This window comes from Parasteatoda tepidariorum, chromosome 7 (assembly GCF_982258835.1).
Source record: "Parasteatoda tepidariorum strain Cologne lab strain chromosome 7, Ptep-v5.0, whole genome shotgun sequence".
Lineage (NCBI taxonomy): Eukaryota > Metazoa > Arthropoda > Arachnida > Araneae > Theridiidae > Parasteatoda > Parasteatoda tepidariorum.
The window spans coordinates 34,696,523-34,716,809 of record NC_141761.1 but is presented as its reverse complement, the minus strand read 5'-3'; the positions used below and the strand labels follow the sequence as shown (position 1 = coordinate 34,716,809).

The following is a 20,287-nucleotide window of genomic DNA, read 5'->3' as shown; positions in this document are numbered from 1 at the left end:
TTGGAGAAAAGGCAGCGTTAGTCGAGCATTTATCCTGAAGATATATGATTAGCACATAAAAAATTCTGATGAATCATTGTCGCTAATTATTATTAGCCATTTGTCTAATTATTCTTTTGTCCAAAGTGATGAGGAGAAGAATTTTTAAGAAGAATCAAATTATCATAAATAATTTTTATAAAATGTTTTATTTATGAAATATGATGCTCTAAAATAAACTGGATTCTTCATTTTTACTGCACACATGAATAATTAAATATAAAAAATTTTGCACGAAACCCGGAGGGTGTGGCTGCAGGATCAAGTCCAACAGGACATCTTCAGCCACTAAGTAATCAAAAATATGAGTGTCATGTATACGTTTTCGCCAAAAAAAGGTTAAGGAATCCATGTATTTGGCAACTAATTGATTTTATTTCTTACCAAGACTCTTTTTCTTAACTTTATGAATTCAAATGTGTTGGCGGAAAAGAAAGTGTGGGAAATAATAGCAAATTTTAATGAATTCAAAACATTAGTAGCCATATAACGGTTTTCGATTTCCATCTAGAGGAAATCTCTAAAAAATAGACTTTATTCTGCAATTAATTCAAGGTTGTGGTATTAAAAGTTTATCTATTGTATAAATAATTTAATTTACTGAGAATTTAGGATTAAGTAAGATAATAATTTGGTTTTTAAATGTCAAGAAATGTCTTATACATATTTCAGCATGACAAGGTCTTTTACAATTAAATAGTTTTCTTTAGTTAGAAATTTTATTACTCGTGTCTTTAAAGATAAAAAAATAAAATTAATTTAAAAATTAGAATAAAAATTAAGTCTCTTCGAGTTATAAAATCCAACGTTCTTGCACTTGACAAGTGTTTTTTTATCTAACAAGAATTTGTGTCAAATTCATTTTAGTGATTATTTTTTTTAAGTATCTTTAATGGTGATTCCTTCAGTTGTCATTCAGTTTCATTGTCGCGCTTTTGGTGAAATTTATAGGACTCTTTATAATTTCATGTTCCCAATCAAACCGAAATTGATAAAACTTTTGTGTACATAATTTCATAACCAAAAAAATTTAACATGTTAAAAAAATCGTTTTGATTTTGCGTTTTAATTTTATGCACGTTTCTTCTCAGTTTCATAGAATTTAACTCTCATTGATAGAGAAGGAGTGCCTTCTGTTGAAAATCTATCCAGCCTCTGGAAGCAACAAGTATTCCTTGCTAAACTTAATGCAAAAGTAATAAAAACTTAGTCGCCATGGCAACGACGAGAAATGCCGAGGTACAGATGAATCGGAGAAGAACTGCGCATTGACTGATCTATCCGAAGCATGGTCACTGCTCTTTAACAATTTTCATTCCTTACCTTTTCGAAACTCGTGTTGCACTCTCCTTTCCGTTGACGACTCACTATTCCTCGTCTCAGTTAAATCTCTATTTTGACTTTGAAGCTACTCTTTTAAAAACGGAAACGATGCTGCCATCAAACACACAGAATCCTCGTGATTTGTCCGATTCGTCAGACGACATTACGTCATCGGAATCTTCTGAAGAAGTAAGTTAAAATTAAATTAAATTAAATTAAATTAAATTAAATTAAATTAAATTAAATTAAATTAAATTAAATTAAATTAAATTAAATTAAATTAAATTAAATTAAATTAAATTAAATTAAATTAAATTAAATTAAATTAAATTAAATTAAAAAACACACACTGCAGATAAAATATCCAATTTCAGTGATCTATATTAAAGAAAAAAAGAACGATTTAAGCAATTTTTTTTATTAAAGAACCAAAAAAACATATCGAAATTATCAAGATCTTTAGCATGGTTATTAAAAAAGTTATGAAATCCGTATTAAAGAAAAATGTTTTTATAGTTATATTACCAAAATGATCTTACAAATAATTTTTTATTTCATCTGTAATGACTTTTTACAGAAAACTTATTCATATCTAAAATGTATTGCCAATTGATCAGATAATTTCAAATTATATAGAAAAATAATAAACAATGTAAATCTCTATCATATTCTCATGATGAAACAGCAAAAATATTTTGCAGTGTGGAAACAGAATCGTGCTGAAGAATCGTGAATCCTTAGCTGTTTTAAAATATCGAAAACGTAGAAAACTGTTCTGAATCATAATTAGCATAATTGCATAGAATCTTTCGGTAAATAGTATATTATAATGCTGTGACAGATATTTAATAAAATAAATCACAATAAATTCAAAAAGTTTTACTCGTTCATGTAAAATCAGCAAATAAAATGACCATGTATTTGATAAAGACCGGAAGCTTTGCGTTATCGAGCATATTCAAATAAACTGACTGCAGACTAGCTAATTCAAAATATTTATAATAATCATTTAAATAGATATTACTCAACTGTTTAGTTATTAATATTATTCAATTCAAATATACACATTTGTATTCACAATGAAACTAGTGTAAGGTGACCACTTTTGCGGCATTGTTTTAGTGGTTAACTTATGTGCTCAACTTCTGAAGTGGATTTGAGTGATTTTTTAAATCCTTTTCTACATCACGTTATTCTAATGTAGGCTAATTTATTTATGTTGGTCATGTTATTCATATATTTCTTTTATAGTAGAAACTAAAATAGAAATAAATATAATTAAGTTTGCATTTTAGCATGCCTTTAAAATTTTATTAAATATATAGATTTTAAGAAATGAGAAAAATTACAGAATGAATTACAGCTTGCAACAAAATTTCAATATTAAACTGATTATATTAAAAAATTCTGTCTGAACATATTGTTGGTCATGCATGCCTGTTATTATTTATAAATATATTCTTCAAATACCATTATACTAGAGTGTTTTAATAGCAGTTTTAGATTTTTAGGTAACTTAACACACTTTAAGTAACATTTTTAAGTAACTTAAGTAACTTCACACTTTTAAGTGCATTTATTTCACCATTTTAAAATTGTTTTGTTATACTTGCAAACCTATTTGTTACAAGAGCCTTCACAATTTTATCTCGTGGTCAACTCACCTCACAAAGGGAAATAAGTTAGCGTTTAATACCATTTCAAAAATTTGGTGATATTTTAATACTTGACAAAATAGTAAAGAAAATTTTCTAAAAAAAAAACGAGAAAAAATAACCCATTTTAATTTTCAACATACAATATAGGTGGTCAGATTATAATAGTTTTTCTCCCTTATATTATATAGAATAAATTTGGGTATCGACAATAGAAGTCACTTAAACAGGTGGTCAACTAAAAGTGGAAGCTAACTCATCAGGTTCCATTGTATTCAATATAAAATTTATTGTATGTACTGCGTTAAAAGGATTTTTCCTGACTTCCAAAAAGGATAATTAATGAAGAAAATTACTTGAATGAAATAAATTTTGACTCTGGGGAGAGTTGTTATAGACAATGTCACAGTCACAAGTAGCAAGTCAACTGTTCAATGTGAACCATCCATCTAAGTATTCGTGTTCAAACCGTAATGGAGTTTCTGTCAAGGTAGGCGTGTTCACATCACGTCCGGGTCACCAATGTCGGGAGTGAGTTATCAGCAATGTTAATCTTCATCTATGAAAAGGTACCCCAACATAGAATCGAGTTAACATGTCTTATATGCTAGTCAATTGGAATAGTATTTTTGTAGTGGCAGATACACTACAATGAGTTTGACGCTAGCGTTAGTATCCTGTCCAATGATACTAAATGTATCTAAGCTTTTTTTCTTTTTTCTTTTTCGGATGAATTAACTTCTAAACAACGAGTTTTGCACACTCCAAAAGCTCGAAGTCATTGAGAAGGGCAATGAATGATAACAGGAAAAACTTGGAATCATTTTATATGGAGTAAATTACTTGAATGAAATAAATTTTGGCCAGAATGAGTTCGTCACGAGCATCAGTATCATGTCGAATGATATTGAATGTAGCTAAACTTTTTTTTGGATGAATTGAACTTCTAAACAACGCGTTTTGCACACTCCAAAAGCTCGAAGTCATTGAGAAGGGCAATGCACGTAATAGGTAAATTTGGAATCATTTAAGTTTCATGAATTGCGTTTTGAAACTTTCAGTTCTGTGTATGATTTTGTACTGTTGTTTAGTTATTAAATATTTTTAACCCCCGTGGCTTGGGTATATTGAGAGTAAAAAATACATAGTCAATTAATCGTTATTAATCAACATTGTGAAGTTGTGCTCAAAACTGAAAGGTATATAATGATGAAATAATTAAGCTAAAATAATTCGAATCTATTAAAGTCTTATAATTTGTTGCTCTTTACGATTTTTTTTAATTTCATTACCATTAATATATAAATATTGAGCAAATTAGATAAATATTGAATAAAATAAATAAATATTGGACTATTCTCAGTGCCATTCAGTTCCGAAAGGAGGCTTTTGATCGTGACCAACTCAAAGATTTTAAAAATTTACCACTATCGCGCATCCCTCCCCCCCCCTCCCCATTGATTTCGCCTTTCAGCAAAAGCATTCCAGCAACAACACATTGTGGTACACGAGGTGTCGTGAAGGTTAAGCCACTAAAATTTAGTGACTAGCGGCATGATTCTGTAAATGTGGTCAATATTTCATTGTGGCTGCTTCTACTTCCCAGACAAGCTGATATCCCTCATTTGAGATCGAACCCCAGTTTCTCACGCTGACTCTTCAATTCCTTAACCAATGAGCCACCGCGGTTCCTGCACTTTAGCAGCGTAACCTTATTTTAATTTTAAACTCAATAACCCTTGGTCTTAAATTGTTTAATTTTATAGAAGCACGTTTTGAAGTTTATCAAAATCCACGTTATCAAGCATCTTGATTCGGTAACTTGGAACTCACATGCCCTCTACATTCATTCTTGATGTGACCTTACAAAGCAAAATAAATAATGGAAACGCGCATTAAACTCCGTTTCTAACTGAACAGAGCACTGAGCTAGCAAACCTCACAGTTAAATGTACGCAAAAACAAAATCATCTACAGTTTAATTTATAACAATTTTAAATGCTAAATCGATTAAAAAATTCAAGACTTCAGACACAAGTTGACTAAGTAGAATGAGATGGGCCGGCATGTAGTGAGAATGAGCCCAGAACGAACAGCATTAAGAGTCTTTAATGCAACCCCCTCCAATAAAAGGTCAAGAGGAAGGCCCAAAAAGAGATGGAAAGACTGTGTGAATGAGGATTTCGCCATCCTAAAAGTAAAGAACTGGAAATAGATTGCTGGGAGAAGGGCAGAATGAGAAAAGCTTCTGAGGAAGGCGCAGGCTCACAGAGGGCTGTCGTGCCAATGCTGACGATAATTCCCTACCTACCGAATTCAGATTCCTGAATCCTGACTAAAAGTATTCTGGAGTTACAGGGGAGACAAATACACTTTTTCAATTTAATACAGATTATTAAATAATTTAATTAATGTTAAACAATTGAACTAAAAACTAGATTAATTATTCCACTTAACTATCAGATTTAATTATTTATGATTTCTTCAATTACGTAGTTCTTTTAAAATTTCTACAGTTATTAAATAGTATAAATATTACAAAATCGTTAATTTGTGACGTTTCTAGAGCATGCAACGGAATTTAAGAATTGACTAATTATTTGATCAAAAATCAAAACGAATATGATAATTGGACTCAATTTCTAAATAACAGTAATCAAACTGTTGTTTATCTACCTTTTAACTTTTTTTTTTACATGTTAACTTTTAATTACATTTGAAACTTTTATTTAGATATTAAATTATATGTACTTTTTTTGAACTATTCAATAAAAATAATACTAAATAATTAAATATTGGAGTTTAATAATTATTTAAAAGGTATTTTCTTTTAAATTTTACGTTCGTAAACAGCAAAATATTTCAAAATCGCTAATATATAACATTCGTTAATTATTTTAAGCGTATTTAAATTTTCTAAGCTAATATTAATTTAGAACATAAGTTGCAAAAGTTATTTCATTAATTTATTTTTAAGAAATATAAAGAACAATCAGTTACCAAAACACAAAGCCGAATTCGAAAGTGATTTTTGTTATAAGGTGATATTAAATTTTCGATGAAAGGTGATATAAAAATATATTCGGTATAAGATGTTTAAAAGTGATATTTAAAAAATTTACGAAGTTACGTATTGCATATCTTGTTGATCCAAATTGATTTACTGCTCATGTTGTATATTTTTACTGTAAGATCAACAGTTAATAATTCTCAAACTTACTATTCAAATTCTGAATAACCTATTTCCTTGTTTTTTCCTGAACACTTTCGGAATACTTTGAGCAGCAAAACAAAAGCTAACGTAATTTTGAATTCGCCATTTAAAGCTGCAATTCTTACAATTTTTTATTATCGAAAGATTGTAATTAATTTTGCTCCGCTTTTTCTGTTTAAAATTATTATTCAATTTCTATTTAATAAAAAGAAGGTCATATATATCTCAGAGATTGTGAATCTTGTCAAAAAAGGGAGAGATAATCGTAGAGTGTTGTTCTCGATAAAAATAATGCTTGAATTATTATTATTTCGATATTATTTCGATATTTATAAAAAGAATTTAAAGTGAGGATATTAAAAACATGAAACTAAATAGAATGAGATAATCAGGGTACCTAATAAAAATGATCACAAATCAAATAGAATTTAGAGTTCCTAATACTGCTTTTATAATACGAAGATCAAACAATTAACCAAGAGGAATCCTGAAAGTGAATGGGCTGGATATCAATTTCTGGGAGAAGAGCAGATTGGCAAAAACTACTAAAAAAAGGCCCAGGCCTACAGAAAGGCTGTCGTGCAAATGCTAATCTCGATAACTAATTTTCCTTTATTTGTATTTCGTTTAATGTTTATTCGCTTTAAATGCATTTAACACTTCGTTAAATGTTTAGATATAACCTCAATGGTTCAATTTTACCCCTTTACCATGATGAATCAAAAAAATTGGCTCATGATTGAGCTCTTGATGACGCCCAGTGATTGAGTGGTAGCGCTTCGTGCTCCGGTGTCACAGGTCCCGGGTGCGATCCTCGGGCCGGGCAAGGTTGGCTCAGCCTTTCATCCCTTCAGTGGGTCGATAAATGAGTACCAAGTTTGCTTGGGAACTAAGCACTGGGGGTTTCGCGTTCGACTGACCACCTAACCGGAACATATGCTCGTGCACCCCAGAGCCCAAGATCAAGAGAACTGAGATGGGCGCAGTAGGCCTTGTCCCGCTACGGACTGTCACGTCACTGAATTTAGTTTAATTTAGTATTTCGTTTAACATTTATTCACTTTTAATGCATTTAACACTTCGTTAAGTGTTTAGATATATCCTCAATGGTTCAATTTTACCCCTTTACCATGATGAGTCAAAAAATGACTCATGATTGAGCTCTTGATGAATCAAAGAACTGGAGTATCATGGTTCCATAAAAAAATATCTAAGCACATGTATTCTTTTTTTTTTAAACTTTTATTTTGATGTTCCATAGGACACGAGTTATGATGAAAGATTTACATGGTGGGAAGGATACAACCCACAGTGAGTATTCTTCATTTTTGTATCAAGTACGTTTACTTTTTCTTTAATGGAAGCTTTTCTTGTTTTATTAACAATAGTTTTATTATTAATAAAATTACATCTTCTAAATAATTTTATTAATAATAAACTAACTTAAAATTGATTATAATGATTTAAAATTTACAAACATAACAATTGATTATATTGTTAATAAATATTTATTAATAATAGTTTTATTATTGATAAGATGAATTAATATTAATAGAGCAATTTGCCAATTTTATTATTGTAGGACATAGTGGATGAAGATTTTTACATATATTTCAGTAAAATAATTTGAATGAATTATCTTTCAATTTCATTGAGTGCCAAAGCGGTTTTAATGAACCACTTTCTTCAATGATGATTTTAATTTTCCTCACTTAAGGTGTTGATTTGCAAACTCTGAAATTTTTGTTTTATTTTATTTTGGGCGAAGATTCTTAAAGTGCTTGCGAAGAGGATAAATAAGAAAACGCCCTGTGCATATAAATTATTTACCTAATTATGTCATTTTGAAACTATAATTATATCCGATTTCTAACAAAATAATTTTATTACAAAAAAAATTACAAAATTTTGATTCAATGTTGTATACAAGTCGACAAATTTAATATCATGCAAGAAATATTATGAATCAATAATAGTTTAATTTAGTTTTCGCATATATTTGTCAAGCAGCACACAAATCTTTCTGCTTAAAGCAATATCTCTTAAAATTATTCGAAAACAATAATGCTTCTAAGAATTAAAATGATCACAATTATGTGCAGATGTTTTCAAGTGTGTTTCATAAAATTTTTCGAATGTACAGGATGTGCCTTGTTTTGCTTACTTACAGATTAAGGGCATTCGAGTTAAACAATTATGGTATTTAAATTAATGCAAGACATTTTTATTATTGTTCGAAAATTCTAAACTCTAAATAGGAAAATCGCTCTGGGATTGATGTAATGGAAAGAAGAACGATTGACTTTTTCTCTTAATTTTCTTTTGTTAAAAAACAAGTAATTAATTAATTAGTGCCAAGTAATTAATTAGTGCCAAGTACGTTTCACTGAAATCAAATTGTTATTTAGTTAAAGGTTCGATTGCCTAACGTTAAATATGTTGATTAACTTATTAATTTTTTTCGATGAATACTTAACCCTCAAAATATACTGTAAGTAGGGAAATATAATTTTAACCGTTTTAGCTGAAGAGCAGTCGAAAATATAGATTTTGCAATTTACAATTACATTGATTAAATTAGCTTAAAAATTCATCTTGTTTAAAATTTTTAGTCGACTTCATCATGTTAGAAATTTTTATTGGCTTTTTGAAAAAATAATGTTGGTAGACGTGACGTAAGTGCACCTATCTCTAATAAGATCAGCATTAGTTTAATAAATATTATAGAAAATAATAAATATCTATAAGAAATAATATTTAACTTTTTTTTATAATTTTAAACAAATTTTTTGAATAATTTTTAACTGTTTTTAGATAAACAAGCTTTATAAATAAAGAACTTAGTAGAAGAAACTTCTAAGGGACATTATTTGAGCATTCATTGGATGAAAGAACCGGCTAAGTGACTCAGTGGCAATTTTCCAATAAACAACACTAGAAAAAAATCTTGCTCGGCATCGAACGCGAAAGCGCGAGGAGAAAACCAACTATAACTGGTTGATACGAATTCTGCATCCGGTCATAGATTAGAATCCCCTTGCCGTTAGGCTGCCGTGGGGGGTTTTCGTGGTTTCCCTCTCCATGTTACGCAAATGCGTATTAGTCATCTATGTAACACAAATACGTTAAAACAAATGTAGTGAAGCATCAAAAAGTCCTTCACAAAAGCAAATTTCTCCCCAATACTTGATCCAGGAGTTCCCCTGTCTTCTGGATTGGGTTCAAAATTTCAAACATTAGTAGTCGTAAATCCAAAAAATTGGATCGGCTGTTCAACGACAGTTATAAAATAAAATGGAAATAAAGACGAGAAAAAGTAATCCTTAAACAGCTTCAACATATTATTTTGATCTTGGGCAACTTTTTTTAGTTTATTATTATTGTTACTACCTGAATACTGGCTTTTCTTTTTAAAGAATAACTAACTAATCAATAAATTGGTAGTAATCAACATTGCAAAAAAAAAATTATTATGATGCCACAATCTTTCGACATAATTCTATTTCTCGAGATCAACTCCTAATTGTAAAATTAACCGTGAACCGGTACTTATACCTTTCGGTAAACTATAAAAAAAAAACTAGTTCCCCTGCACTTTTTAAATTGTAAATAAGAAGGGGCTTATCAACAATCTTTAACATGTGAGCGCTTTCTTGAAATATTAAGTGTTAAATCCGAAATGATAAGCATACTTATATGTTTGATAAAACTAATGAAACTTTTTCATAAAAATATGCATGGCTCATTTTGGACAAATGAAGTCTACATATGAACGAAGTATAGAAATAAATAGCCAAACTTTATTTTGCTCTCTGCAAGCAGGCATTGCTGAGCTGATGCAAATTATACTTTGGTTGAAACATATCAAAGCTCCATTAGCATCTGGCTAACCACGAGAGGTTTTCGTGGTTCTTACCTCCATTTTGAGCAAATGCTGATTAGTTTCACTTAAAAGAATTGTTCTTGAAGGTGAATGTAACTTTGTTTGAAACAGATGTTCAATGATGATTCAAGTGAATAAAGCGCATTCACTGAGTGGATTGGTGATGGACGGCAGAAATTCGTGCAGTTGTAAACTAAATTATGAAAATTTGGAATCATGAAGACGTAGTTTACCACGATAGAAAAAAAGTCCAAAAATGTTTAATAAACATTTTTATAAATTAAAATGTGTCATTTTTGTATGAAACTGCATTATTTGTAACGAAAAATTGATTATATTTTGTACTTACTAATCTATACCAAGATATTTTTTGTATTAAAACTAATAAAACTACTTGTATTTAATGTCAGAAACACAGTCAGTGCTATTTAAAAGAATGCTTTTTAAAATAAAAAATTACCGAATTTTCTCCAATAAAAACGATACATGTCAGCAAAACATCTACTCTACGAAAGTTGAGTTCATGCTGCCTCTGAATCGTTTTTGATAGCCTTTCGGACAAATAGGGCAGGAGAAAATTTGATACCAGTTTGTTTACAATTAAGGTTGTAAATATTTTATTCCATCAATATAAGCCAACATATATGTGTATTTATTCTATCTTTTACCACAAAATTATATTCGATGAGAAACTTTAAAAATTGTCCATGAAAACAAGCAAATGCTACGCACATAAATCATCAAAATCTTCCTTTATAAAAGAGTTAGCACCAGATAAATAGATACCCAAAAATTGAATGAGTTAGACCTGCGCAAACATACCAAATACATAAAGGTTGAACGAAAAAACAAAACTTTAACGCTCATTTACTCAAATCCACTAAAGTGTCACTTAGCCGATTCTTCCATTAAACTCGAGGGCATATGTTTTTTGATTAGCTTCATTAATTTTGATGATATGGTCAAATACGTAAAAAAGTGAAATTAACTTTAAGGAGCCCATACTTTTGTCCCCTCTCAGGTCCATTCAAAACTATTGAGGACAAAATTTCCAGATTGCAACCATCCCAAAATTTTAAGGGTCTTAAGAGCTAATATGGCGATGTAAGAGGTATGTTTATTCAGAGAAAGTACGATTTTCTGTCTGATATTCCTAACTTTTAATGTCATTAACCCTTTATTAATAAGCATATTCCAAATTTAAGTTAAGCCCTTGAACAATTAAGCTGGAGTCTTAGTGCGTGAAAATCTGATTATCAAATGAGAAGTTATTCAGCATTTTCTTCTTTTTATTTTGCAGCCTATCAATGCTAAAATGTGAAAAACCTTAAGAATGTTTTATCAGAATAGTATTTGGAAATCGCGTACCAGTAATTACACAGAAAAATGTTTAGAGTATTAAGAATCTGATACTATGGTTTATTGTTCAAATGTACCTTAATTATATGAGGAGAAAAAAGGTTCTGTGCATTAAAATAATGCGTTTCAAATTATCTAAATAATCTTTATTTGTTTCGGAATCATGACATTTAAAAAAAAGTAAGTGTATGTATGTTTCAAATAGCTTATTAACTGAGCATCTTTGTAATAATCCATTGTCTTAGAAAACATAATCTCGCCGCAACACCTGTCAAATTACTTCGCAAAAATCATTTGAGAATTACTTAATACGCTCGAAAAAATATGATACGAATTGTGATTTTCTATCATATTTGAAACACTAAGTTCACCCTTGAGCTCACCCTAAGTTCACCCATTTAGTTGAAAAAAGTATACACTTTAGGAGTTTCAAATCAATATTTGAAGTCTTAAAAAATGAAAACTTTTTTCTAATATAATGAATTACAATGGAGGAAGTCGGAACTGAAAATATCAAAACCAATTTGATAGATTGATAATACTTGAAGATGTTTCTCATTAAAACAGTTCAAAAGACTGTTCAACACAGAGTCAACCATTTATTGTTCAACATCAACATCTCCCCATATGTATATATTTCTGTCTCGCTTTTGACGAATAGTTTGAAGTTTAATATTAAAGCCAATTATTACAAAATATGCTGTTTATTGTAAAGTAAATATCACCACGGTTTTCTTGATTGGTTTTTATAGATAGGGATAAGGCCTTTAAGTGATAAGGCATAAGGATAAAACCATGGTCTTCTTTTTACCTCTGATTATCTGATTAGAGAGAATAAATTGCTGCGACTGACTGCATTAAAAATTTTTAAGAAAACAAATTATGATGATAAAAATACATTCCCCTAAGTTTTTGCATTTGTAATTTAAAATAGTTAATTTCTTGATTATTTAGAAATACATTTTCCAGACAAAAAGTAATTGTTCAACGTTAAATTCTAGATTGCATAGAAACATAAAAATTTTCTTCGGGAAACGGAGATTTTGTTGCTGTTGATCTAATGTATTTAGTGAAATTATACATTTAAGATTGAAGATGTTCTATAAAAAATATTATTAATATAAACGATATGAAAGTGAAACTGTTTAATATTAGTTGTAATACACACAAATAATCATTCAAAGGAATAAATTTTTAGAAAAACAAATCGATAAATATCATTGAGATATTTTTTTTTCTTTAATAACTTTTAATAGTTTTAATTGAATAAAAACTATTTTTTTTTTAATCCTTAAGCTTATGAGTGAGTTATATGTCGGCAAAAATGTTAAAAAAGCGAAATGTTATCCTTGGAGATGTGCCTTTACGTTATTTAAAAAACCAATAAAATATATTTATTTTAAGAAATATTTTTGAAAAAAAAATATATATATTTCAGATTAATAAACAGATAATTATAATCTGTTACAGATTAATAAATATTAATAACTTAAAATATAAAAATGGCTAAATTAAACTTAATTTAACTTTATTACTAACTTATTATTTATTATTAACTTATTTAATTTAATTTAATTTAACTTAAATTAACGTTAATAAAAGAAAGAAGACAAACTTCTTCAACTGATGCTGCCATCTAGCAACTATTATAGAAAATAAGAAGCCCTTTTTACTCATTTTAAAGAATATAATGAAACAAACTTGCTTTTTATTTATTCTTAATTTTTTTGTTTACCTTTTTTTTGTTGGAGAAGGGGCGAAGATTATATTTGGTTCCAAATGAATTAGAATTTCTATAAATTTGAAATTTAAAAATAAATCATCCATGATGATCAAACGACTCTCTATTAAATCCTCGAAAAACAGAACTGTGTATATATATATATATATATATATATATATATATATATATATATATATATATATATATATATATATATATATATATATATATATATATATATATATATATATATATATATATATATATATATATATATATATATATATATATATATATATATATATATATATATATATATTTAATGTCGGAATAACTCCTTAAAAAATGTGTTTAAAAATATTAACTCACATAAATAGATACACTACCCTATAACATTGGAAGAGACACTTTCAGTTTTTGACATTTTTTTAAAATTTATCAAGAAATACTTTAAGGATTATTAAGTTTAGAGGTGTTTAGTTCGTGCGATTTTTCATATTCATTTTTTATGCTACTGATTTCATTAAATATCTATAAAGTTATAACGAAAAAACGTAAGGAGTAAAATTATATTTTTATAAAAATGTCCATATCTCCGTAAATATTTTCTCTAGGTTTACGAAACTCTATGCATTTTTTTAAAAATAGCAACTAAAGTAACGATACAAGTTACAAGTTTTTTGCTTGATTTTCCGGCGTAGGGTGTGGACTTACTTTTTCTCTTATAATTAATAGACTAGTGTCGTAGGATGTTCAAAAATACTTTTTCTCCTTCGTAATTTATTGTAGGTCTCTCAAACCTCTGAAAGCTTTAAATCTTATTGCTAAGTATGAAAAATCACATGAACTAAACACCTCTAAAGTTACAAAATAATCATTTAAGCATTTCTTGAGAAATTTAAAACAAATATCAAAAACTGAAAGTATCTCTTCTGTTATTGTAGGGTAGTGTAAATAATTTATGTTAGTCATGCATTTCTAGTAGTCATATATGTTGATTAACCCTAATAAATAAACAAATAATTCGAATTATAAGGTAATAAAAATTATTATTTATTTAAATTTCAAATAATGATATCTGTTCTGGACGAATCTTAATTTGTTTAATGTGTTTTTCATTTTGAGTATGAATCATACTAATTTACAGTAGAAGAACAAAAAGATAATAACTGACTTATGTAAAAAATGTAGGGGAGAGTTGGATAAAACGGGATAGTCGGACAAAACGGGATACGTCGCCTAGGGACCAGACTATTGCAGCTATCTAGTGGACAACGACAGAAACGTGTTATTCGACCGTGATTATATCATTCTCGGTGCGTCCCGCCTCGAGATCACTATTTGATAGAAAGTTGTAGGTCTCAGAATTTTTTTACTCTATTTTTTCGCCATTTTCTACATTTACGTGCGTTGTTTTTTACATTGTACTGCCTACATATATGGGAATAAAATTCCGGTGAGTATTAAATTTAATTAACCATTTATTTACCAATATTTTTATGTGCAGTCTATCTAATTTTCTTTTCACATTTACGCAGCAACCATGGTTGTTTCAAAAAGTGACGGAGTCGGACAAAACGGGACACTTGTGAGTTGGATAAAACGGGATAGAGTTTTTCATGTCCCGTTTTATCCACCAATTTATTTATTGGATTATTACATTTTAAAATAGCCATATATTAATGTAGGCCTAGGCTTTTTAAACAACTTATTTATATTAACTATATATATTTTTTGAATAATTTAGTCTCTTTATATAGTAATGCAAAATTTGTTTATTAATGTTCATTATTAAGCATTTTATTTTCGACTCTAGGATTTCACATTTTTCTTTAGAACGAATTGTAATGTATTTCTCTGATGAAGACTTTTTTATACATAAACAATTATTATACATAAACAATTATCTATATATTTGCATTATTTATTATTTTATCTTTATATATATGCAAAAAATTAAACATTGTAAACCCTATCCCGTTTTATCCAACCCAGGTATGCTAAAACGGGATATGTAAGAGTTTGGAAATGAATTTTTTTTTCTATTTCGCTGTCATTAAAATTAGTTGAAAATATGTTTTTTGTGTGCTTCAATAAATGTTGTAGCTACAAAAAAATAATGTATTGTTTTCCTAAACAGATATTCCGTAGTAAATAAAAACAATAATGGTATCCCGTTTTATCCAACTCTCCCCTATTTATTTCACGTATTAAAAAAGTACTGTTCATCGTAAGTCTCTTTTTAATAGGTCTGCGGATGAGCAACCTGAAGAACAGTCAGCAGGTCCGCAGCCATCTACTTCGAATGGTATTATATATAAATTTATCTGTTGTTGTTGTTGTCGTATACCACAAGGCAAAGGGGCGTGCTTCGCCTCATTTTCCAGTGGCGCCATCTATGGCCAAGAATTCGACTGCCACACGCAAATGTTACAGCCCGCTTATAGGGCAGACTCATCCATCCATTTATTCATCCACAGATCGTAATTTTGACCTGAACCAGAAAGCAATCAATCTCCAATACAGTACCCCCTAGTGGTATGATTTGTTATGGGAACATAGAAGACTTTGTGACAGTTTTTCATTTCAGAATTTAGCACACGTATTGATTTACCTGAGGGCTAATCCCCCTTTTTGCTGTCCTCGCCAAAACCGATGATTACTTCACAATGATTGTTGTTTCTTAGCATGAAACAGTTTTTTGAACTAAAGCTGAAATTATTCCTTTAAAACATATGTACCCTAAAGAATTCGGTTTGCTTGTGCGTTCACGTCCAGCATTCATTTCGTTAAATTAGACGTTTATTTTAAGTCAAATTTGATCTGTTAATAGTATGAAAGATTTCGTGTGATTTTATTTTTCCTATTATTAAGATCTGTTAGTGAAGATAACTAATTTTCTTCAACAATCATTTTTTTTAAAAATAGCATTTATCATTAAATGTGAAGTGACATAACGAATTTGGTGAGTTCATAATCTTAATTTAATATTTTCACTTGCATAACAGGCTGATATATCTAATACAATTTTTGCCTGAAGCTTTATGTTACGGTGTAAATCATTTAACGAATCTCTTTAACGGTAATTTATAATAGCATATAAATGCAAAAGTAATAATTGTAAAATGGTTAATAAGTTTGGTAACCGATTCAAATAATCTCCCCTTACATTGTAGCATATTAAGATAATATCGTAGAATTGCGTTATAATAATAAAGAAACCACTCTTTTAGTTTTAAACACTTTATTTAGAAAAATATTAAAATCGGAAACTTAATAGCAGAGTTCAATAAGAAAAAGAAATTAAGCAGTTAAATACCTTTTAATTTTGGATACACAAATATATTACAGGATGAAAATACCTTTACGGCTTTTATTACTTTTATACTGATGATTTCTATTATTATATGAAAACCAATGTAGGAAAACTGAAGCCTACCAAGTGATTTTCCGGTCAGCAAAAATGTACAGACAACAATGAAAAACTGTGACTCCATTATTAGAGTGCTATGTAGTTAGTAATGCTAGTCTGTTTAAATAATTTCTGTTGCCTAATTAAAATAGAGGTTTCAGAGTATCTAAATTAAAGGTCCGGATACAAAGTATTAATAAATGTATTATTATTATTACATTATCAGAATAAAAGAAGTCCAAAGTAGAAGTATAATACGAAGCAAATTAGTCAATACTTCATATTAAATTTTATCAAAATTCCGTTTACGATGAAACTTGGTTTTAGAAATACGATAATAAAATTACTTAATCATGCACCAAATTTAAACGAGAATATGCTTCGACATGCTCTAAGGTAAGTAAAGTTGTTCTCTTTCATTTTTTGATCACACTAAATAAATTCTAACCATAGAATTGAAATGATTTCCTTGTTAAAAAATTTAAATTATTAAGAAAATATCATTTCATATTAAGAAACACCTTTAAGATTGATTTTGAATGATGTTAACTCGATTGATGTTGAATTAAGTGACAATAATGTTGATTTGAGAGAAGAATTTAAATTTTAAAATAATATCTCAGCCTCAAGCCGAACCTATCTTTTAAAAATTAAAGTTATTGTTTGTGAATGGTGTGGTGCTGATGAATAGTTTAAGAGTCTACGTGTATTTTTAGAGTAGGTTTAAATTTCTTTAGACAAGAAATAATCTTCATAAATCAATAAAAATCATGTATATCAATCAGTGTAAAAATCAAAATTTTTTACGCTGTTCTAATAAAAGTATTAAAATTTCAGAAAGCAATTCTACAAATGAAGATCGGAGATCAATATCAAGTGGTATCAAAATAATGATCTGTCTTAAGCTCGCTGAAAATGTAACAATATTATTTATAACTATTTTCCTGATGATTCTGTTCATAATTAGGTATTTATATATGACTTTTATATTTTGGAACTATATTAACTCATAATACACTATTGGAGGTGCCATGTTTTTTTTACAATAAAAAATTATCATCAATTCCTTTGTTTTCAAATATTATCAGATCGGCGATTTGTCTGAAGCTTGTTGAAAATTTAACAATATTGTTTGCAACTATTTACTTGATTATTCTGTCCATGATTAGGTAATTATAAATGACTTTAAAGCTGGATTGACTCAAAATGTATTATTGTAGGTGCTATCAATTTTTTTGTGATAAAGGTTATCATCATTTAATTACCTTCACAGAGGGTCATTCATGAAAGGGACAGTGCTTTAAATTAAATTTTGTCAATTTCTAAGAATCTGATTAAATATTTTTTTCTTTCTAATCATGATCCTAATCAATCGATGACTAGTGGCCAAAATTAGAATTCAAAGCATAGATTAATAATTTTATATCTTAATGCGAGAAAAAGTATTCATTCTATTTTAATTATTTAATCGTGAATTCATGAATGATAAATATAAGAATATTCAATTTAGTTTCATTTTCTTATTTAAGAAAAGATTTTTAAATGTTTTTTTTAGGAAAAAATAATGTGTTTTAATTTTATTTTGATTATGTGTAATTGTAGTAATTATTGTTCTAATTATTGTTCTAATTATGTGTTCTTGAATGTAATTAATTGATGTTCAATGTTGTTCGATTAATGTTTAATATTGATGAATTTAAGTGGGATGACATCGTAGATTATTTTACTCGATACTCTTTTTAAATCAATGAAATGATTTAAAAATAGTAATAAAAAAAATGAAAGCTAAATTTTTGTGTAGGGTGTAACATAATCACACCTTTTTTTGTTGCACTTTAAGAGTCATCATGGAAAATAAATTCATATTAGCTCACATTGCAGCTCACTAATTAATATTTGAGCAAGGAAAAAATCATTAATACGCAATTGAAAATTCACAAAAAGTTATTATGGAAGGCATTCACAATCTATTTGATTGCCTGCTGAAACTTGTTGAAATTTTTAATGATCAGCTTCCAGTTAGTATCAGTTTTCTCAAGTTTCAATGCTTTAAACCGCCTTTTCTAAATAGACCTTGTCAGATTCAGATGACAATTTTTTTTTCCAAATAAATGCAATTTTGTTTTAGTTGATCCTAAATATTTATTCGTGAGGCGGTCCCTAATGCGTTAACTTTATTAGATTCTTTTTCAAGATGGTCCTGAAAATATATGTATGATATATTTATTTAATTCAAACTTAAAAGATAATTTTCTTAAAACTATTTATTGAACTTAACTAAAATTTATAATTTGATTAATATATTTTGTATTAAATTGATGGAAAAATTGTTATTATAAACTGTATTACTGACAATTATAAACTTTGTTTTGTGATGATTATTAATTTTGCCAATAGTAAATTATGCCAGTTTTAGAATTTTATAATATCACTGAAGTGTAAGTGTAATAATGTAATCATTGAATTAAGATTTGATACGATGTAAAATTTAACTCCAAAGCACTTAAACCAAAATTGAGATTTTCTTAAAAAGAAAGCATCATTCAGTGTCTGAAAAAAAGCAGATTTTTACAATTATGAGGTTTTTATGATATGTGTTCAGTGTGATGAAATATTGTTTGAATTTTCCATACTCAACTGGAGTGCAACAAGCCTGAAAGAAATGCTCAATTGTAAATAAAAAATACGTTCATATACTTTTATATGAAACTTCAAGTGTCAAGTGTAAAGCTAATGTAAATACTAACAAGTTTTGCTGAACTATATAAATTAAATTCATTTATCGCCTTCACTAAAACGAACCAACACATAAATAAACAAGAAAGAAATGAACAAAAAAAAAAGAGATAAGAAAGCAAATCGGATAATGTTTAGCGTATATATTTAATAATCCCGTTTTCTTAGAGTAATTTTTATTTTTATAATATTTTTTCCCTTGTATTTGAAATAAATGTTTGTTCTTAGTATCTTTTCAAATACTGAGATGATCTGAGTTGAAGTTCCAATTGATGTATTTGATTTAATCGATATACCGTTGTCACTGCTCTCCCTGTTTTTAGAATACTTGACAAGAATGAGGTTGAGAAAATATGAAGACTTCTATCAAATTTATATTCAAAATTAAAAATTTTAAATTTTTATCGAAATCTGTTGAATCTCTATAATTTAAATTTATGATTATTTATGAAATAAACCTTGATTGAGTTTTTTTTTTTCACTTTTATCAATTAGTACTTAAATTAAGCACAAACTAATCCTTATATTCTTACTATGAGCTTGTAAATGACATTGTAAGGTCTGCTGATGATGTATCCACATTTTTGTATTTTTTTAATTGTTGCATAGTTTAATACTATTTTGAAGGGTTTATCAATAAGTTCCTTTAAATTGTCATTCAAAACTTGAGCTGAAAAAATTTATGATGTAATATGTATGAAATTTTGAAAAAAATTTAAATAAATAAAAAAAAAAATTTCGAAAAAATTTTACTTTAAAGATCTCGTGTTTCCATAAACAATGCTTTGCGACTCACTATAATTGTTTGGGAAATCTGTATGTCTAAAGAGTAACCTGTTAAAATAGCTCATCACTTTTCGTTTTTATTTTATAAGATCCATACAATGTAATGTCTGTCAAAACATTAGGCTCGTATTTATTTCAGGAATTAAAAATGTCTTTA

At 28.2% G+C, this 20,287-nt stretch overlaps 1 protein-coding gene across 1 annotated transcript; it reads left to right on the top strand.

Annotated features, from left to right (window-relative positions):
• Positions 1 to 1,315: 1,315 nt before the first annotated feature.
• Positions 1,316 to 19,451, top strand: LOC122270511 (uncharacterized). Its single transcript, XM_087168653.1, has 4 exons — positions 1,316 to 1,551; positions 7,493 to 7,542; positions 15,446 to 15,504; positions 17,446 to 19,451. Exons 1-4 carry the CDS (start codon positions 1,471 to 1,473, stop codon positions 17,619 to 17,621), a joined length of 366 nt encoding a protein of 121 aa, XP_087024779.1. The 5' UTR covers positions 1,316 to 1,470; the 3' UTR covers positions 17,622 to 19,451.
• Positions 19,452 to 20,287: the final 836 nt, after the last annotated feature.

Coding starts and splice junctions, on each gene's coding strand:
- LOC122270511 (XM_087168653.1), top strand. CDS start 1,471: ATGCTGCCATCAAACACACAGAATCCTCGTGATTTGTCCGATTCGTCA. Junction 7,543..15,445: donor TGGGAAGGATACAACCCACA/GTGAGTATTCTT, acceptor TCTTTTTAATAG/GTCTGCGGATGAGCAACCTG. Junction 15,505..17,445: donor GCAGCCATCTACTTCGAATG/GTATTATATATA, acceptor TTAAAATTTCAG/AAAGCAATTCTACAAATGAA.